The sequence below is a fragment of the Peromyscus eremicus genome, chromosome 2 (assembly GCF_949786415.1).
Source record: "Peromyscus eremicus chromosome 2, PerEre_H2_v1, whole genome shotgun sequence".
Lineage (NCBI taxonomy): Eukaryota > Metazoa > Chordata > Mammalia > Rodentia > Cricetidae > Peromyscus > Peromyscus eremicus.
In genome coordinates, this window is record NC_081417.1 from 110,369,746 (window position 1) to 110,392,329 (window position 22,584).

General features: G+C 41.6%; 1 protein-coding gene across 3 annotated transcripts in view; it reads left to right on the top strand.

The window, feature by feature from the left end:
• Positions 1 to 22,584, top strand: part of Fggy (FGGY carbohydrate kinase domain containing) — a 404,108-nt gene that overhangs the window by 191,624 nt on the left and 189,900 nt on the right. For 2 of the 3 annotated variants that reach the window (XM_059254544.1, XM_059254546.1), the window contains exon 7: positions 11,740 to 11,868. The exons of the other annotated variant lie outside the window; for it this stretch is intronic. In XM_059254544.1, coding sequence (XP_059110527.1) covers positions 11,740 to 11,868 — 129 coding nt within the window. The remainder of the gene's footprint in view (positions 1 to 11,739; positions 11,869 to 22,584) is intronic. 3 annotated transcript variants of the gene reach the window in all.

Sequence of the window (22,584 nt, forward strand, 5' to 3'; positions counted from 1 at the left end):
GCTCTTTACCTGGAGTACGGTCCCTGTCTTCTGCTTTTCCTTTCCACTGTCTGCAGAAGCCTAGTGGAGGGTCTTTTTACAACCCAAATCAGTGTTCCATCTCTAATGTCTCCAGATGGACAGTCAGATGGCACAAGTCAGGTTCTCAGGTTCTAGAATTGAACCTCAGGGTCTTAGCCCGAGTCTGAATCCTTGGGATGGGAGAGATAATGCCTACATCAGCCTTCAGGCATTTCCCTCTCTACTTAAGCAGAGCAGAATTACACTATGGCTCCAGAGGCTTCCATTCCTGGGAGGAAGGATTCTGGTTGTTGGAGAAAAAGTTTAAAAACTACATTCATAGTCAATTTCTTCATATAATTGACTTGTTTCTGGATTCTGATGAAATCTAAATAGGTAAAGAAATGACTGTCAGGAGAACTAAAAAATTGCAACCTTGGCACTTTTGTCTTTATGTTCAATATTTATTTACATCCTGCCTTTTGAAACATGATGGCTGTTACATTCAAGCAAGTTTTGTAAGAATAGCTTCTCTTGGTGCCCTGTGTGCTCTGAGTTCCCTTTGTCTTATTCATACATCTGCCCTATGCTTAAGGAGTTCACATTAAGCTTCTCATGTCTCCAATACTGTTTCTGTGCTGTTGAGTTTTGCCAACTAAGCTTGACTGAAGAGAGACACATTGTTGTCTACTTTTCATCACCTGTACAGTAAAATGGTTGGTTGTCAGGACAACAGCATAGAAAGTAGGTCATTGATAACCACATGGATTCTTTAAACAAACAACCTTGACCAGGGAAAATTCCAGCATATGATTGAGATAAAGGTTAAAGAAGAGGAAAAGTTCCAGACACACCCTTCCTCTTACAAACTTGGCATTTCTTTGTAAGAATCAGTTGCCACTGGGGTTGCTCATGATTGTATTGACTGTGCTGAGAAAACACATAGTCTGTGTTGAACAGTAGGCTTGTCATAACACACACACACACACACACACACACACACACACACACACACACTTCATTCTTGATAGAGAACCTGAGGGATAAGCACACACTTTGTTCCCCCATAGTCGTAGTATCAGACCCAAGAAGCACCCAAGACAATTGTAGGGATAAGTGCTTTGCATCTTGATAGTGGCCCTTATAGACAGGTTTTATGATGTTTATCTACAAAGAATCTGAGTTTAGAGGGCTCGAGGCTCTGAAAGTTGGGGCATGGAAGCAAAGCCAGATCAAACTGACTGCTGAAATCACGGTCTTCATAACAGCACTCTGGCTCCCTGTCAAAAATGTGAGGAGCAGGGTTTTAAAAAGAGCACTTCTAAGATGAAATATATGCTTTTCAAAACAATAGCAGAAAGCCTTTTCAGGGGTAAAATAGTTGGGGAAAAAAAAGAAATAATATGTAATTTAGTGTTCATTGAAAATAAGCAATTAATCCTGCCCTCTGGGGGTGAATTTAGTCTAGCTTATTTGCACATGAAAGTACAAGACTGACTTCCTCTCTATGAAAGTAAGACATCTGGTTGGAAAGTGAAAAATTTGGTCAATTACCTGAATCGTGTTTGGTCTACATGATAGAAAAGCCCCAGATGTCTTGAAATCACCAGATGTTTGGCCTTGTGCAGTTCCCACCAGCCCTGCTGACTGGCCCTCTCCTGTGAGAGTTGCTGCTTGGCGTCCCCTAGAACCAGCCATTGTTAGGAGGTTGGGATCCTCTGTGAACCAGCAGTGTGCAAACAGGAGTCTAGACTGCTCACCCACACTGGCCCCTGACAAAGTGTTCCCTGGGCTATGTAGAGTCAGCAAATGGGATCACCAATGGGAACACAGTTATTTTAAAAGCATATCCTTTATTTTGAGATAAATCATCTTCCTGTCTTTTTTAGTGATCCATCTGTCCAATAATGTTTGTAAATTGTTTATAAAATCAAGTATTGGTTTTTTTTGTTGTTTGTAAAATCTATTGTTTGTAAAAACAAGTCATTGGGACAAAAGTTTAAAATGGAGATGCCTAGGTCTGTCTGTAGTTTCTTTATATAACTGACTGAACTGTGAAACAACAAATCAAAGTCGTGAAACCCCCGTTTCAAACCATGTAGTGCCTGGAGCAAAAATGGCAGCTAAAGCCATTCTTTACAGAATCTGCTTTCCTTAGGTGTGGCATACTCCCCATGGATGAACGGTTACATAGCTCTAGAAAGCCATAGTCATTGGACAGTCCAGTCTTTTGCTGACAAAATAACAATATTTCCTTTTGAAACCAGCATTTAGTGCTTAAAATAACTCCAAAGATAACACTTTCTACACTCATTCTTAAAACATTTCATTCTAAAGACATACCGTAGAGAGACAAACTGAATTCCATCACTGTGAATATTTTAACACCTTTGATGGTTTCTGCAGCTTGTGCTTATGACCCCAAAAGCATTTATCTCATCATGCACTAACATCATAGAACCTCAAGCTTTTCAGACTTAGCCAGAATGAACTATATGACCTCCTTGTGCTATTCAGTATCTAACATGCCAGGCACAGGGAGTTGTGATAACTGTATTACTATCTCACATTAGCTGGTCTTTTGTTGTGTGTGTGTGATGTCAGCAAATATACTTCCTTCGCATTATCTTGATGAATTATCATGACCACTCTGGGAGAAAAATTGCATTATTTTAGCATTCTTATAAGCATGGAAGTTTGCAAGAGGAAGCAATCCCTTGCACAAGGTCATAAACCCTGAGAATAGTAAGGCCATGGACTCCATCAAAACCTGGGTATTACCTAACCTGAACTCCACAAGTTATTCTAACCTGCCTGCCTGGGACAATACAGTTGAAAGAGCCTTGCCCTCCAGCCATTATCATTGAAATTAGAAGAGTTAGGTGCAAGGAAAACAGCCTTTGTGTATGAAGAACAGAATGATGTAATTCCAGACACCATGCTGTGGGGTTCTAGAGGAAAGAGGGATTAATTAGGATCTACCTAGGGAAGGGTTTTAGGAGGTAGCCTTAGGCTAGGGGAGAGCAAAATAGGTCATCAGCAATTATCTAGAGAATTAGGTCATTGTGAGTGTCAGAGCTGATGATTTCTAGCTAAAAAGACTACAGCTATGCCCTGAATAGTTCAGAACTGCCTCCCACACCTCTGGAATCTATTGAATTTTGCCAGCTATTCTAGACTCCATGTGACTTATGTCCCTGGCTTAGGTGAGCTTCCTTCTTCATGTTGGGGAGGGAACAGAGTGGTATATGTAACAGTGGGTATAGAAAGTTGACAAAGCCTTTTGATTTGGGAGCCCTGTGTTTAGTCTGGACTCTGCTTTTATAACTGCTTAACCCCTAGAGAGCTGGTTCCCCATCTGGCTTCCTGGTCTCTAAGGGCCAGTCTGGGGAAGGAGAAGGTAGAGTGTTTCAGCATGTTAGAATTTTATGGCCCTTGTGATTTTGTTCTAATACGCAGCCTTTCAGGGGTGCCTTGCTTTTCTGTCCACTGCAGTTCATACCTAACCTGTTCTCCCAAATTGCATGGTAGGTTGGGAAAATTCCAGGCTTTAGAGTCAAACATTTGAATCCTGATGCTGATCTAGTCCTTGAATGAAATCTTTCACTTTTACTCCATAGGTAACTGAACAAATTTTGAAATTGTTTTGTGCTTTTGTTTCTAGTCTATAATATAATAAACTCTAACATTTAGACTCTTAAGTTATAGAACCTAATTCTATTGCTTTACAAAAGAATTTGCCTGTCGCTGATTTGTTACTTGGATGGAAAATTATACCAACAGAAATGTTCCAAGAATAGTTACCAAAGGCTCATAGACTTGAGTAATTACCTGTTGAAATACAAGTTGTATATACTGCTCTTTAGCTCACTGACCTGTTGCAGTAACTAGTTGCTAATTGGACTCTTGGAACAAGCTTGTCCAGCTGAGAGGACTTAGAGCTGTATTCTTCAAGAGCATGGGATCTGTAGTCTCTTGTTGGCATAGCCTTCTTTGTGCCTAGGGAGAGGTGGCAGCATGCTGTGTGCCATTGGCTGGATATGTGCATTGCCCTTGATGTGCTCCATTGTCCTGAGTTAGAGATGTTTGAGTGGCGCACTGGTGGGATTATAGTAGGTGCTTTACCCTGATAGCACCCAGGATTAAGAGTTAAATTTATTGCTCTTCTCTTTAGTGTCTTTCTACTGATATTCAGCATATGTGGGCATGTATAGGTATGCAACTTTAACCATTTTGTCCAAGTTGGTTGATCTGACTCTTACAGTCTCTTTTTTTAAAAAGTGTAAATTTTATTAAGACATTACTTTAAATATATTTTTTATACACTTGGGAATGAGGGAAAACAAATTCGAAGAGAAATAAAATAGCTGTGAACTATTCTCTTTCTACTGGGAGATATAGATAGAACCTAGCATAGGGAAACAACATGTAAGGATTATTCAAAAGTGGATTTAAAGTATAGGGTGTGTGGTGGTTTGAATAGGTATGGCTCCCATAGACTCATGTGTTTGAATGCTTGGTCTGTAGGGAGTGGCACTATTATAAAGTGTGGCCTTGTTAGAATAGGTGTGGCCTTGTTGGAGGAAGTGGGTCACTGTGGGGGTGGGCTTTGAGGTCTCATATATGTTCAAGCTATACCCAGAATAGGACAGTTTACTTCCTGTTGCCTGCCAGTCAAGATGTAGAACTCTCAGCTACTTCTCCAGCACCATGTGTGCTTGCACACTGCCTTGCTTCCCATCATGATGAATGGACTAACCTCTGAAACTGTAAGCCAGCCCCAATTAAATGTTTTCCTTTATAAAAATTGTCATTGTAGCTGTGTCTCTTCACAGCAATAGAAACCCTAACTAAGACAGGGTGTGTTTATATATTAATACCAAGTGTAGATCGGAGTACAAAGTCAAGGATCTTAGTACTTACCAAATAGTCCAAACCATGGAATACTTATAAGATGTATTAAGTAACAGATATAATTCAGAAGTAGTATTAGAAAGGACTGGTATCTGCTACAAAGATCTCCTCTATCTTCATCCTTGATCTATATTCTACTCTGGGACAGTGCATGGCACCCAGTAGATGTCTATTCACCATTTCTTTGTGAGTGATAAAGAATATCATACAGTTGGGTGTGAAATCGGTAACGGAAATGGAATTTAATTTCTAGTTACAATGACATGATTTCTAGGAGGCATATAAGAAGCTGTCCTTAAACAATCGGCAGAAAAGTGCTAGATTTGGGTTTCTTAGGAATTCTCTAGCTGATTGAATCATTCTATACAAACGTAGCTCCATTTCAGGAGCCAGAACTACTGGAATCTTCTTGGCCATCTTTTACCAGTTCTACCAGATCTAGAAAATCCCCAGAGCTGACCTATCTGTGTGATCTGAGTCTGGCTAGATCTTAACATTCTCTCGAGCCATCCAAGTATGTTCCATGTCTGTGTGAGACACCATACTTATCAACTGCCACTGAAAGTTTTTTCAGTATCTCCAGCATAGTGTTTGAGAATTGTATGTTCTCAGTTTTGTTTTCACTTTTGAATCAGATTGAAAGTAGTAGGTTGTTGGAAAGAATTCCAGGACTCTCTCCACTGGCAGGGCAAAATGTCCTTTAGCACAGTCTTGGACACAATCTGGTTGACCTGTTAGCTTTGCCCAACTGAGCTGGTACTAGCATTCCATAGCCAAGCACAAGGAAGCAGGGTCCCATGCCACCCACGCCCAAACCTCTCTGACATTTCCGTGGGCCTGGAGCCAACTCCCCCCATGTGTTTCATCTCCCTCTCAGAATACAAAGGAACACTGAACCTTCCAGTTAATTCAACACCCTCCCCCTTCCTGGAGAGGGTAACAGTTCTGTTGACCATTATAATGCATCTTCTGTCTCCCAGCAATCCACAGAGTCATTAATTTCTGCTGCTGACATCAGGAAAGAGGATTATGTGTGTGTCTGAAACTGTTCCCAGAGTGCTCATTAGTCATAGATAATTGAAAAACTGGTAGGGGAAGGTTTGGTGTAATAAGAGCCCCTGCTTGAGAAGAGGGACTGCAGCCACCCGATAATTGTAGGCTCCAGCTTTGACCACTCAGGCCAAATCTGTCCATTCAGATGGGAATTCAGAGAGCTCAGGAGTCCTCAGGGCCATCTGACATCCCAAGGTGAGCATGTATACACAGCCAGATCAGAGCATAGGTGAATTGCACATGGATTTCTCTCCTGTCTTCAGCCTGAGGAACAGAACTTGAAAACAATGAAGGGAATCTGCTTTCATTTTATTTTTATTTAAGCTTAAACTAACTTGGTCTGATTTAAACAAATAAATAAGGTCGAGATGTGGAAGCCACACAAATAGTTCAGTAGAATACCTCACAATATATCCTCATCTGTGCTGTAACAGTAATCAGTGTTTTTTTCCAGAGAATTTCTGGAAGTATATCTGCATAAATGTTTGTAGTCTTTAAAAGGATCACAAATGTGATCATCAGATGAGCACTATTCTACATCCTGGCTTGTCCCTTAGTTTATCTTAGACTTCCTCCTAGATTCATACCTTAATTCTTCCTCATGTATTTTAATGACTATATAGGATTCTGCTGGATAGGTGTGTGTTTTGTTTGTTTGTTTGTTTGCTTTCTTTTTTAAATATCAGACCAGAAGTGAAACATATTTAAAACTATTATACAAGAAATGTTTGGTCAAAGAAGCACAATAGAACCCACAGATTAATAGAAAGCACATATTCACCCACACTCCCATTGGAAACATTTCCTGTGTTTTACCTCCTAGGAATGTAATTTTATAAATTCATCTACCTCCATTGTTATTTTTACAGTGAAGTCATATTCTGCATAATAGCTTGCAGCCTGCATTTTTCACTTGTTTGGGTGTTTGAAAGATAAAATGTTTCCTATGCTAGCCTTTCTTCACACTGTAGGTTTATCTTTTTTAAAACCAAATTTGAGTGTCAAGAGTGGGTAGGTTCTCGCTGCTGCTGTCTGTAGCCCTATGTTGCCTCTCTCATAGTCTGCTCCTATTCCCCATTCTTCCCCCAGTACCCATTTCGCTAATAGTCTGGATACCTCAACTCCTGGCCCCTCTGGGCTCCCTACTGTAGTTGGAAGTTTTCCTGAATCCCTCCCGGTCCGCAGCCACTCAGATCCAACTAAACACACAGAGGCTTATATTAATTATGAGCTGTTTGGCCATTAGCTCAGGCTTGTTACTGACTAGCTCTTACATTTAAATTAACCCATTATTCTTATTTAGCCATGTGGCTTGGTACCTTTTCTCAGTTCTGCCTTCACATCTTTCTTCCTCTGTGTTTGGCTGGTGACTCCTTACTCTGCCTTCCTCTTCCCAGAATTCCTTTACTCTCCTTGCCCCACCTATACTTCCTGCCTGGCTACTGGCCAATCACTGTTTTATTAAACCAGTGTACAGCAGCACCCTATAGTGAACCACCATTTGTTTTGATAGAGCCACTTCCTGGAACATTCTAATTCTAGCATGATAACATCTATTTTCCACTTTTGGAAGTCATTTCAACCCTTGCCCAGGTGTTATCTCTACTTTGAAGATTTAATCCATTTTCTGAGGCCAATGTAAGGGGCCATCCTCACTTCCTTAGGCATATCATATGCGTTCTACCTTTCTAATATCTTCTACACAGTTCAGTATCTTAATTTCCCATCATCTTAGTTCCAGACTTCAGTGTGAATCTTTTGAAGTCTTAGGGGCCTCTTTCACTTATTTACCAACAAGAACTTGGCACGAGATAGGTAAAAACTGGTGTAGACCATCTTCTAAGCATTGTTTCTAAAATGTTTGTGAATCACACGAGTGAGTGGTTTTATGAAGCATAGAAGAAATTGCAGATGCGGAGTCAGTAACATCTTGATTAGCTCTAGGAAGAGCAGTGCTGTGGGTTATTAAATTTTACGGTAAATTAAAACTTTTGGGAAAAGTTATCAGATGGCATTTAATAGTCCTAAACCCTCTAAGATGCTTCTGGCTGAGAAAATGAAGATATGGGCAATTTCTTTTCTCACAATATGTATTTCCACCTTCCTGTCTTATGTTATGTCCTTCTGGTTTGGATAAACAAAGTTCCTTCATGTTTGGGGTCAGAGAGATGATGCCTAAGGGCTGTGGTTCCAATTTAAGGAGGGATACTCATCATGATGAACATTAGTTTTTATTCCTAGATCACTAGCCTCAGAAGCCTGGCTCAGTGCCCTAGGCTGAATTCTTTAGGGACAAAGCTGAGACAGATGTGGAATGAATTATTGAATGAGAATGGTTATCTGCAAAAGTGGTAGACCCTACTTCAAAATCACCTTGGCCAGCAAGAGTGTTGTAGGGTGAAGTGTAGACAAATTTCTAAATGGTCTCATTAAATAAAAAACATGGAGCTAGATATTTGGGTTAAAGCCTTAGAGAGATCAGGGAAATACGGAAAGCCACCAGCTAACCTCACCTCACCACATCCACAGCTTCCAAAGAGCGAGTTCCTGTCTACCCAGGCTTTATATACCTTGCTTTTCATATATATATATATGGTTCTTAGCCCAGCTACCTCACTTCCTCTTCCTACACAGTTCTGTCACTGTCTGTCTGTCTGTATAGATTAAAGGTGTCTGTCACCAAGCTTGGCTCTGTTCCCTAGTGTGGCCTTGAACACACAAAGATCCTCCCTGCTAAGAGATTGAGGGCATGTGCTGCCTGACTTCTTTGTTTACTTAAAATGGCTGGCCTTTCCCCCCTCATCTCCAGGCAAGCTTTATTTATTAACAAACAAATAAAATATCACTACATTTCAGCAGAAATAAAATATTGCCACAGTGAAGGGCACCTGCCAGCCTTCCTCCTCCTTCACAGAGTCACAGGACAGGGGCCACAGAGAAAGCATCTGTAGCTGAGGTTCCCCAGGGGACTTGAGGCTGGCAGCTGGCTACTGTCTGTACCTTCAATCTTTTTAACCAGTCAACATTTCTTTTCTTGATAAGGGAATTCAAACCATGGCATCTTCTCCTCCTCCATACTTCCTACATTAAAACTACCACCATGAGCAGTTATTTTTTTCTCCACAAAATCTCTCATGTCTTTTCTGTTCCTTCATTCCAATTACTCTTACCTTAATGGCTCCTCTCTTTGATGACTGAAGAGCTTCACTGCTGTTTTATTCCATAATCTCAAGCATATCCTCTCCTAAAATGTTGCTAGAATAAGCATCTGAAAACACGAATCCAGCCACCACTCTCTCTTGCATCACCTCTTCAACGGGATCCGGTGACATCAGTGCTGAGGCCCAAGTACTGCAGTGTTATTGATGGCCTGCTTCTTTAACCATCTCTGACCATCACCTGCTGCTTCCAACCCAGCCTGTGCTCCACCCCCTTTACCCAGCCCTGGACCAATCACCCATGGTACTTCCTCTCTGTCCTGGTTCTTGTTCAAGATGCTCTACCTATTGAGAGACCTCCCTGCCTTGTGTACACTGACACCAGGTCTGCTGCTAGTCCAGGACTCTGGGCACAGTCGTCTGCAGCCACCTTTCACAGGCCAGATTCATTCATTTACCAACAAAGCCTTTTTTTTCTAACTCTCCCCAGAGAAAAGAGGTCTTCCATGCTAATTGCACTCTTGTCTAAAACTGTCCATAGAAGTTACTCCTTTGAAGTTGTAGAGCTTGGAGATGAATCTCTACAGAGTCTCTATTTTTACTTTCTTATAGAAATCAAACCTAAAAATAACTCCGTAGGGAGGATCTCCAAATGGTGGTAGTTTTAAAATGTACAATAATGCTTGTTTTAGAAGTATTTCTCTTGATCCCCTCATTTATTCAAAGCATGTTTGAGGAAAATTCATGCTTTGATGTCGTAGTACAAGGTTTGATGTCAGAGGAGAAACTAAGGCCTACCTCCAACTCTTAAGCTATGTTGCTGCAGGATATTTACTGTTCTGGACGTTTCAATGTCCTGGCATCTACCTGTGAGATGGGGACAAAATGGATACTATGTACCCTTCATCGATGTGTTAGCAAAATGGAGTGACAAAGGGCATGCTATGTTCTTAGCACAGTGCGGAGATCAGAAGAGAGACTGTCCATAATCTAGATGACGGCTCTTCCGCAGTTCTTATGTCCTGGGAATTCAGCTCAGACCAGTAGTTAGCCTTCTTCTACCCTATGTTTGTGCATCTGAACCATGTTTACTAGACTAGCACATGACCAACACAGGGGACTTTAAACTCTTCTAGTCCTCAAGATAAAGTAAAAAGAAAAAAATTAGATGAGTTCATTCTGATATGACTGATTTAACTTCATAGATAAAAAAATATCATTTCAATATACAGTTGGTCCAGTAATTCTTTTTGCTGTGCTTAAGAATAAATCCAGGATCCCATCCACACTAGGCAAGCACAATATCACTGAACCACATCCCCCCACTGATATAAAATTAGTAGTGAGATACTTTACATTCACTTTTTCAGACTGAACGAATCTTTGGTGTATGTTCTGTGTTTCTTACCAAACACAATTCAGACACTAGATTTCCACTAGAAATACTTTCTTTTCTTAAATGAATGCCAGAAAAGTAAATTTGCACACTCAGGTTATTCCAAACACACTTTGCTTTTCAGAACACAAATTCAATATGTTTTTAAAATTTAAATGTAAATTAATTAAAATCAGTATTGAGTGAAGAAGATCTAAAACCCACCACAGTGATGTCAGTCTTTTGGGCTAACCTATTTCAGAGTTAGTTATAGATAGTTTATTGTTTTAAATATATATATATATATATATATAAATTTTGATGGGGTGCTTTATTTCCATTTAGAGGTGACTGTTAGAGCCATTTACCATCCTCATTTACCGAATGCATGTGCGTGCGTGCGTGCGTGCGTGCGTGCGTGTGTGGGTGCACGCTGAAAACCTAAAGGCACCTCTACCCAACCCTAGAGCTCCCTAAACAATTATAAGTGATGATTTCATGCTCAAAAAGTTCATAACACACATTTAGAATCCTAGAATCCTGAGGCTCAATAGAGATTATAGCATACATATGGTCTAAGTCTTACACAGTCCCTGCAAGGCAGCAATACTTAGAATATTTTTCAGAGTAGAAGGGGTCAGCCTCTGTTAAACACCTGACAACAGAAAGATCATTTCATTTTCTTTTGCCTCTCATGGTTTTCTGTGTCCTTATCTCATCTTCCTAACTAGGTTGAAAACAAGAACCGCCTTTTGCAGCCCGGCAGTGCCCACACAAAGCTAGACAATCAATAAATTATTAACCAAAGGCCTGCCTGACTGCAAGACTTCAAGGTCACTCGAAATATCAGGGTCACTGCATTGCAAAACTCTGAAGAATTGTTTCTGTGCAAGCAGTAGCCTCATAGAATCCCCCAAGGTTTCAACTGGACTATCTCAAAATGTAAGAAATTCTTTCTTGGAACAACATATTTCCTTCCCTTACCCTACAATAGGAAGCAACTACAGAAGTCACTTTTCTGCTTCTTTTGGAGCATGTGTTTGCATGCGTATCAAAGACATATACTAAGGTCACAAAATGAGCAAAGAGGTGTTTCATGGCTGTATGGTTTCTGTCTCTGTGAAGTTGAGAAAATGCAGACAAGGGGAATGGAGCAAAAGGGTTCCCTTAAGAAAACCCTCTGTTCACTTCAGAGTATTCCAAACTGATAGGTGTTTGTTTTCTCTCATATCTATCCAGGAAATCTCGTGCTGCCTCCTGGAACTTCTCTTGGAAGTGGACTCACACCAGAGGCAGCCAAAGAGCTAGGTCTTCCCTCGGGGATTGCTGTGGCAGCCTCACTCATTGACGCCCATGCAGGAGGACTAGGTAACCTCTTCTTTCCCGCCCAGCACTAGCTCTGTGGGTTCTCTGGGCAAACAGAATGGTACCAAGAACCCAGAATACTTCTTTCTGTTTGCACAGCAAAGGTCAAGGGCTGATGATTCAAGGTATAATAATGAAATGTCTTTCTATACATAGGCATTTGAATAGAATTAGAAAACTTTTAATTAAAAATAAAATGTATAAACTATTAATTTCTTAATACATAATAATATGAAATTAATCTAGATAGTTCTCTAGCTTACTGAGCGACAACATATGTTCACTTCCATCTACAGTGTGTGATGGTAGAATACTTTCATGTATTCTTTTTTACTAATGGTAGTGCAAAATCTTTATAAGCATAATATATTTATTTAATAAAATATTTGGCTTTTTTCCTAAATCCAATTACTTGATGGAAGCCTTGATTTAATTTCCTATATAACTTTCAAGTTTTCAGTTCTTACATTTGTTTATTCATTTTTCAAGAACCCATTGACTACTTTCCACACACTCTGGCATGGTGCTAAGGGATGGTGGATTTAAAACAGAGCCTGGGCTGGTGTTAGAACTCAGTGGTAAAGCACTTGCCCAGTTTGTACAAGATGTGCAATTCAGTTCTCAGCACCTCAAAACTACATAAGTGAAATGAAATAAAATAAAACAAAACCAAATTCTCCTCCCAAATTTTAATAGAAAACATACAACGATGCAAAGAACAGTAGTTCAATGTGGTGATTCTGTTCTCGTCACCATCTCAATTGTGCTGTCCTTCTTTGACTACTATGATTCTCAGGTTCTCTCAATTTTACTACGGTCATGTATTTTCCCTATCTTTTCAGTACAACAGCATTTGTTTCAAATTAGGGCTTGTACTCTGTAAGACAAATGTACCAAGCTATGACATTGAATTTCCATAATAGAATGGTATAAAGTAGAACAGAACAGAGCAGAACACAGCAGAGTGTGTGTCTTGCACAGTACGGGTAAGTACTCTGTTGTTAGCCTATGTTTCTGCTTGTGAGTATTATGTATGTGTATACCAGGCCATGGCTAAAATGAATTTCTCGTAATGGATTAAGGTCACAAAACTTTAGTCTAGTCTGTTGACACACATGTGTCGTTTCAGCTACTTGAGAGGTGAGGCAAGAATTCAGCCAGTTGGGTGGCATAGTAAGACTCCAGTTCTTAATTGCTGAGTTATACTTTACTTTAGAGTAGCTGTTCTCACAAACTACCCTTTCATGGTGTTGCCTAAGACCAATGGAAAACACAGATATTTATATTATAATTCATAACAGTAGCAAAGTTATATTTATAAAGTAGCAATGAAAATAATTTCATGGTTGGGTGTCACCATAACGTGAGGAACTGTATTAAAGGGTTAGGAAGCATTAAGCAGGTTGAGAATCATGGCCTTTAAGTCAAGAGCTGTCTCTTAAGGACTTGCATAGGTTGTTTTTCCAGATCTCATTCCATTACATCTCTGTCTTGGCATATGTGTTATCTGCCTAGAAATGACTGTTACAATCTCAACCTACTTTACACTGCTGTAGCAGCATCCCTGAGGCCACAGATACCGAGAGTATAGATTTATTCTTACAGTTCTGTAGCCTGGAAGTTCAAGGTCAAGAGACTCACATCTAGTAAAGTTCTGTCTGTTTTAGAAGGTGGAAGGGCAAGTGAGTGTTTTTGCACATGAATGAGAAAGGGGGTTGCTTTCATTGGGAATCCTCTCCATTAATACATAACCCACCCCTGCCATATTGAACACCTCTTGCAGCTCCCACCTCTCAGCATTGTCACAAATGGGGAGGCTTTCCAGGTAGGTAACCCCCTCCAATTTGAAGGTCAATGAAGGCTTTCTCCTTTACAGGGTGTTCAGTGGGGCAGTCAGATTTAGAAATTCTGTAAATTGTGCTCCTTTGTCATATTTATTTATTTGAAGAAATGAACACATTGTGTTACAATTTTATGATTGATCTGATTGTCTTTTCTACCAGACGGAGAATTTCTTGAGAACAAGAACACCTTGTTATTCATCTCATATTCCTAGTGGTGAACACTGTATTGTGTTTTATAGGTTGCTGATCCATGCATTGAGTAAAGTCACATTAAACTTTAGAGGGAAGGTTAACCTGTTTCCTGATGTGTGGCATGGATGACACTCATCAGTCTAAGAGCTCTGCTCCTGTTTGTCTTTCTTTTCTCAGGCTCTGGCCCAGAGAGAGAATAAACAACAGGACTGCACATGGGATAGCAGGGTGACTCGTGGTGTGGCTCTGACCACAGGCAGGGTTGTTTCTCTCCAGCACTTCCCAGTGTGAGCAGTGCTTCTGGGTAGAATGTCATGCTTTGAAGCACAGGCACAGACAGAGCTGGAGGTGTAGACAGACATGGAGTGTTCTTGTCTCATAGTTACCCTGACTGCGCAGATCATGGAGGTGCTCAGGGAAACTTTCTTCATCATCTTTTGCAATTTTCCCTAGGGTGACAGTCTCAACCATTTGCCTCACCCAGGTGACAAACACTTGGCGGGGGCCACTATGTGCCACAGGGAAGAGGGCCTTGTATTGGGGAGCTGCAGGCACCGTGGGTTTCCTTGTCAGCTTCCCTGGCCTCCCTAAGGACGTGCCAAAACACACCTTCTTATTTCTGCCCAGGACATTTTGTACTGTTCAAGAGGGGGAAACTCCCAGATGACCCCCATTTGTTGTCTAAATACAGAGCTCACTGACAGAACTTTTACTTCCAGAAGCTTTGGCTTACATGTTTTGTGCTCCAGTTATCCCACATTAATGAGTTCCACACCTATTAAATGTAAATTTGTGAAGTGGAAAAATAGAATAAATTCCTGGATTCCTAAAGGACAGAACTCAGGTGCCTATGCTGACTGAAGAGGGCAGGGGAAGGGATTCTCTTTGCTAAGGGATAGGAAGACTTACTGATAATTCTGATCAAGTTTTGTCCTTAGAGCTTCTTACCCTGCCTCTTTTCCCCATCACCTGTTAGGATATCTGGGAAGGTAAAGAGGCCTGGAAGCAAAAATTCTGCTCACTTTCTATCTTGTGTCTGTCATGTCGGGGTTCAGAGGAGAACAGAGGCCAGAGAGGCCTGAAAAGACCATTTGATCACAGGTGGACTAAAGATGAATATCAATTGTGTACAACCTGTCTGTGCTGGGTCTGGACACTGGAGATTGTCAGCAGTGAACAAACCAGACAAGGACCATTCCTTCTGGGGACATTTGTATTGTTCTCCCTACTCTGTGTTTGTGTAGCTTCCTGGTATTGGTTTGACATAGCAGATCTCCTGACTGGGCTAAATACTTGTTCTGCCTACAAGCAGGCTACCTCTTCAGCTTCTCTTTTCTCTTTTATGGGAAGAGCTAGCAATGGCCCTTCGTGGTTTTCCTGTGAAAACCAGTGTTATATACATCACACATGTTCACAGACACAGACCCACACATGCACACACATGCTCACACACACAGACACACAGATACATAGACTCACTCACTCACTCACTCATTCTCTCTCTCTCAGATGTGCATTATTTCTCAGCAGAACTATCTTCTCTTCCCTGTGGATAGGCAGGCATAAAAGAAGAACCATGACCCTGACACCACTGTGTTCCCAGAAGGTGCCCTCATTGTCCTCCTCATGTCCTCCTAAAGAATGTGGGATTCAGCACTCTAACAAGTTACACAGGTTTCTGTCAGAAACAGCTTTAAGAACTGATTGGGTAAATTTGGTACTCAGTGACCCCAAATGTCACTGTAAGAGCCTAGCTTTGGAATGGGAGTGGTATGCCATCCAGGTCTCTCACAACACTGCCATGACAACCGTGGACATGTCATATGCTGGCCTGACAGGATCAGCTATAGACCCCACATTCTAAGAAGTAGGAGGGGTCACCTTTCAGCTGAAATATCCCATGGACTCTCATTTCCAAAGACAGCCTGGAATGGGAAGATAAGGATCAAAGAGCAACACAACTTAATTCATGAGTTTTCCAGCTCTGGAAACAGAGGAGGAAGGACTTTGTGGGAACGAAAAGCCAAAGATAAAAGAACATTTTGTTCTTAAGGGACTGGTTAGTGAGTTCTCCAGCAGCCAGCCAGCAGATAGGAGTAGTTTTGTTTGCACTTTGAGGGGGTGGTTCTGGCCAGGGCTCCTGCTGCTGGTATTTTTCTAGCTTGTAAAAATAGCATTAACTTTGTTCCAGGTCTGTTCTTGGCTCCAGCGCCCCAACTGTCCTGAAAGGAAATAACAACCTCATTTCTCTCTCGGGGGGGGGGGGGGGGGGGGGGGCTTTCCTTTCAGTGGCTCTCCGCTATCAGACAAACTTCTGACTATCCATCAAAGCTTGAAGATGCTGCCATCTTCTTTGGGAAGCCTTCCTTGACTCCCAAGCTAAATGAATCCCTCCTTTGTCTGTGTTCCTGCTGTATCTTATGTTTGCTGCTTTGTATGTCAACGCCGTCTTATTTACCCTTGTGAAAGTTCCTGTCATATCCTGTCATTTCATCCTGAGCGGCTAGTGTCATAGTAAGTAAATGAAAGAATCGCATTACCTCACGAGTGGATCCTTATTCCAACTGGGAGGCAGCTGTCTTTGTATGGTAGCTGTATCTGGTTCAGATCTTCAGGAGAAAGCATTAAGTCCAAGCAATTCCTCAGCTAATCCTAGATGTCTGGAAATCTCCACAATTTCTGTTTATACTCACATTAGCCTGTTTTGGTCAAAATCAAACTTTTTTTTTTTTGCTAAGTTGAGCACAACTTTTTAATTACTGACATTGGATTCTCTGTTAGATGTTGTATTGTCTTAAATTGCTCATCTGAATTGCAGTGCTGAAAAAAATAACTTCCTTCCTCCCTTCCTTTCTTCTTTCTTTAAAATTTTTTTAAAAAATTTTATTTTGTTTTTTTGAGACAGGGTTTCTCTGTGTAGCTTTGCGCCTTTTCTGGAACTCACTCTATAGCCCAGGCTGGCCTCGAACTCACAGAGATCTGCCTGCCTCTACCTCCCGAGTGCTGAGATTAGAGGCGTGTGCCACCACCGCCCGACTTTTTTTTTTTTTTTTTTTTTTTTAATGGCAGAAGAATTCTTTTATCCAGTCTTAGAAAAAGAACTTCTGGTCCTTGCCTTGCTAGAACAACACAGTTTCTTCCAGTGACCAACAAACCATGCCAGTTTCTTATCTCACCATTTTCTATGTTCTGGAAGAGACAGTAGGCAAGCAGCAGAATCTAGTAATGTGATTTGAGGAGTGCTTATTTATGATTAATATGTACACATGGCTATGAGATGTGGCATGTTTGATGACAAACATTCTTACAAGCAATGATCTCTTATATTTCTAAACTGTAGACTGAAGAAGCACAGTTATGCTCAGTGTGGAAGCACTCCTCACAGCAACTTTGTAGTTTAATGGGACAGATATGTGAACCCTTATTTGGCCGTGAGAGCACCTGCAACTCAGAGTTGAATTATGGACCTAAGAATAGACGTCTACTTGTTGTCTTACTTGTTATCTCACACTTAGTACAGGAAGAAGCTCTTTACATACTGCTCTTCTGTTGTGTTTGTCAAATGAGACAACAGTGGCTCAAATAACTGCTTAACTTTGTCAAAAACTACATTTCAAGGTAGAGGTTTGGGATTAAGCCTGCCTGGTCCGATTCCATGACTCACATTTATCACTGTGTGATGTGGAATGATGGACCTATTAATATATGGTTGGTCTACTTTTGAATTTGTCATCTATAATATCTAAATAAGTAACAAATCTTGAGAAAAGCCTTTCAGCAAGTATATACTGCTAAGCAGCTTTACTAGCTGATGAAGATGGAAGGTGAATGGGAGAAAGCAGCAGAGTTTTGGGAGTTTTGGAAAATTGTAGCCTAGTAAACAGGCAAGTAAGTACAGTAATTACAGTTATTTGTGCTAAGTGTGGAAGGCTTTGGTAAAACATAAAATAGTCTCAAAATTGAGACAGGAAATTACAGGAGCATCCCTGGGTAAGCGATGCCTGGAACTGTGCTCACAGCAGGCCATGCCATTATTATTTCTTGGAAAGTAGAATGTGTTTGTTAAGTCACTTTTAAACTTTAAGTATTATTTCTAATAATACATTGATAATATAGGCATCTTTAATAAGAACCACAATTCTTAGTACTACATGACCATTTCCCGCTTGTCTTCTATGGCTTCAGGACTCTGCCTGGTGCTTCATATACTTTATTTTTACCTTTTTATAGCAATCATAGTAGGTAAAGATTAGTTCTCATGTGAGGCACAAAGCAACATTTCCAGAATTCCATAACTAGTGTCTTAGCTAGCTTTGCACTTGAGATTAGGTCTGTAGCTCATGTTATTTTCTCTAGACTAGTAGATCTCAAACAGGGGTGACTTTAGTCACCTGCAGTGCACTTAGCACAGAGTTATCACACCTGAGGAGGGGGAAATATCACTGGTGTGTGACAAAATGAAGCCAGAGATGTTGCTAGTCACACTGCATGCTCAGGCTAATCCCTGCAACGAAGAATCACCCAGCCAATGACTTCACCAGCATGGTGGCTGAGAAGCCTTGCTCTGTCTCAAAACAACTATAATGATAATATGTCCCATTGTCAACCCAGCTTCTTTCTGTAGAAGCAAGAACTAAGCCAAAATAATGGTTTTACTAATGTGGTACTTTTGAAAAGCAGTATCCTGAGACATAAACTTCTCAATAAAAACAGTCAGGCAATAAAAAGAAATGGAAGTGGAGATTGAGGAGTCGGGATCGACATGGCATCTGCAGCACCTGTCCTCCTGACATCGAGCTTCTGGAACACTCGGCCTTCTTCCCATGCACACATGCTTTTTTCCTCTTTCCTTTACGCCTATGCTTCACTGCTGAGCGCAGCTCCTTCTCCTCACCTAGACATTCCTACTCAGTCATCAGCATACAGTCAAAATACAATGTTACCTCTGCTATAACTTCTCTAAATCCCACCCTTCAAAGAGTATTAGTTGCCCTCTCTGATGTTTCTCCTGTATATATTCCACCTATTTCAGCTTCCTTTTGTATGCATGCCATCCAACATGGATCCTGTTGACATGATAGCTATGAAAGGGTTTTGTGAACTTGCAAGTTCCTAAATCCAGAAAGAGGGACTTTGAATTATAGATTTCAGGCCTTATTGGCTCATGAAGCTGAATCTAGCTTTGTGTTCACAAAATATCACCTGGAACCCAGAGAAGCCAAAATACAGAGACACATGGCACTGAGGACATGGGTTCAGAGAAGGCATGATGTTCAACTGACAGGTGGGCAGGTGAGACCAGAGCTGAGTGGTCCAGACTCTGGGCAAGAACTGGAAGCTGCAGGAAGCTTTTTCAAAGGGCTCCTAAAAAGACAGGCAGTCCACAGAAATGGAAGGGATCCCAGGCACTGATAAAGCCATGTGTGGAGTCTGGAAGGAGAAAGGCTGTGCCAGGCCCCGAGCAGATAGCGAATGCACAGCTTCAGGGAGTTTCTGGGGATGATCAGAAGCAGAAGGAAGAATGTGTTAATATGGTTTCAGGATTGCAGTTTTAAGCTGAGGTTTGATTTCATGAGAACCACCGTTGCATGAGATCTCAGCAGCTCTATGAGTGTGGTAGGCACATACACAGTAGAGGGGCACAGGGGTCATTTGGGGATTTCTGTTCCCACACTCCCCCAGGGCTTTCTAGGAGAGCTGCAGAGGACTGGCCTGAGCCAGGTGACCAGTCTCTTACCTGTAGACAGAAAGCTGGGAGAGATCCAGGCTTCAGGGCTGCAGCCAGTTCTTCCAGCCACATAATTCAGTATGTGAACCGTGACCCTGCTGTGAAATCATAATGTTTGCGGTTTGATATATACACACTCCTCTTTGGATAATGAGTTATCATACAGTTTGGGAACAAAAAGGCTACCCAAAGAGTTTCTATACCAAATTCTCTCATTTGCAGATGAGAAAACCAAGGCTCAGAGATGCAATGTGTTGTTGCCCAAGGCTGTACTAGAAAGTTGTAGTCAATGCTGGATTGAAGATCTGTGTGTTCTCTTTTGGCTTGGCGGGGCAGCCAGGGCTCTGCTCCATTATGTAACAGCGTCTCCCAACAGGAAAAAAGGCAGAGTCCTGGTATGTTATTCTATTCCTTACCGTAGATCCTATGCAATGGCTGTAGACTGTGCCACAGCTGGCCATTAAATGGGTAAACTAGTTTTTCTAAGCTATACATGAATAAGTTCTTTGTTTGGTTGTTGAAATCCACAAAGCTCTAAAATGTCTCCTGCCAAGCTGTCAATAATCAAAACACATGGTGAACAGCTCCCTTTGAAGAGCTCAGCCTACTTATTTTTATTTCACCTATAACTCACTGAACACTCTGTGCCAAGTGTTTGGTTAGGGCCTTGAACAGTCACTGTTGCCAGCTTGAAACCACCCTGAGCTCCCATTGTTTTCTGCATTCAGTGCTCAAGGAAATCAAGGTTTATTAACTTGCTCATTGTAATGTTTTTTAATTAATTAATTTATTTATTTTATGTCCCGACTTCATTTTTCCCTCCCTCCTCTCTGTCCCTTCCCTCCCCCCCTCCCCTTTGTCCCCCCTCCACCAGTCCACTTGTCCTCTTTTTCTGTTTAGAAAGGGGCAGGCCTCCCATGGGTATCAACAAAGAATGGCATATCAGGTTGCAGTAAGACTAAGTACCTCCCCTTGTATTAAGGCTGGGCAAGGCAATCCAGTATGAGGAATAGGTTCTCAAGAGCCAGGCAAAGCATCAGGGACAGCCCCTGCTCCCATTGTTAGGAGTCCCACAAGTAGGCCAAGCTACACAACTGTCACCCATATGTAGAGGGCCTAGGTAGGTCCTATGAAGGTTCCCTTGTTGTTGGTTCAGACTCTCTGAGTTCCTATGAGCCAGGTTAGTTGATTCTGTGGGTTTTCTTGTGATGTCCTTGACTCTTCTGGCTCCTACAATCCTTCCTTCCTCTCTTTAGCAGGATTCCTCAGGCTCAGGCTAATGTTTAGCTGTGGGTCTCTGCATCTATTTCCATCAGTTACTGGACGAAGGCTCTCTGATGACAATTGAGGTAGTCACCAACCTGATCACAGGAGAGGACAGTTCAGGCTTTGTATCTACAATTGTTAGGAGTCTTAGTTGGGGTCATTCTTGTAGATTTGTGGGAGTTTCTCTTGTATCAGGTTTCAACCTGACCCTGAAATGCCCCCCTTTCCATTATCTCTTTCAGTACTCTCCTGTAGAGACCCACAGAGGTTTCCTAGTGAGAACTTACTCAGGGTCTGAGCATCTGAGGTTGCTTTACTCAGCAGGGCTGCAAAAGGGGATGCTTTGACCACGAGCATGGTTACCAGGTGTCTGGAAGGGTCTACACTTGCTGTGCAGTGTGCTTTGATCTAGCAAGGGGGAGGTCTTTTGCCCCACCCCTTGGCATTGTCATAAAAAGCCCTTTTGAAGAGGCAGAAGGGGCCGTTGGATTGTGATCCAGGTCTTCCCGAAGCTATCTTGTGTTTGTCTTTCTTCTCTTCGCTATCTTTCTATCTAAAAGTTTCTTATCCCTCTCTCCTCCTCATAGGAACCCTTTAAAAGGTAGGAGCTGGCCTCCCACACTCTCCCCCTCCATTGACCCTCTAACTCCATCCCTCAAGTTCCCATCCTCCCCCTCCCCCAGTCCACCCAGGAGATCTCTTCTATTTCCCCTTCCCCAGGGAAATCCATGCACTCCCTCTTGGGCCCTCCTTGTTCCCTAGCCTCTCTGGGTCTGTGGACTATAGCATAGTTATCCTTTACTCAATCCAGATGCCCCTCATCTGAAGAATGTTTAAAGAAATTATGGTATGTTCACATAATGGAGTATTACTAAGCCATTAAAAACACTGACATCAGGAAATTTGAAAGCAAATAAATAGAACTAGAAAAATAATCCTGCTGAGTGAGGTAACCCAGACTCAGAAAGACAAACATGGTATGTACTCACTCATAATGGATATTAGTTGTAAAGTAAAGGATAAGCATTGTCATGTTTTAATACATGATCCTGTTCGGTCCCGTGCCAAGGCTAACCTACTCTCAGTCCTGTGGTTTCCTCTCCTTGTGAATAACTTATGAATACATATGTGTCTTGGTATGTCCATGCCTTTACTTACATCAGTCCACACTGGTGTTCCAAACAGGGTAGTAATCACAGTCAACTTACTTTGGAGCAAGTGCATTTCTAGATGCATTTATGAATGAGAAAGTTGAGGCCTGGAGCATGGAAGTTAGTTTGATAAAGACATTATAAGCAACCCAAAGTCCCAGATTCTATCATATGAGGTTTGCTAGACAAGTCTACAAATAGGGAACAGTAATATCAATTTTGTTAATATCCATGCCGGCTTTATTTGTACAGTATCTTGCTGTCCTCAAACCACCATCCCAGGAACAAGGAAGAATTGTTTCCTTTTAGCAGCTTAGAAAATTGATACTTCAGGAAGCAAATGAATTAGCCAAAACTAGAGAACCAGGAGTGCTTGCATTCAGACAAGCCCCATCTGTGTGCCCTGCCATGTCTTTGCGTCAATCTTGCCACAATCTCTGCATCAAACAAGGAACAAGCTGTGCACAGCACGTTGAGTGGAATATCTTGGCCCAGTGTGAGTGAGTGACTGTGGCCTGAGCCCTCTGCAGCACACCTC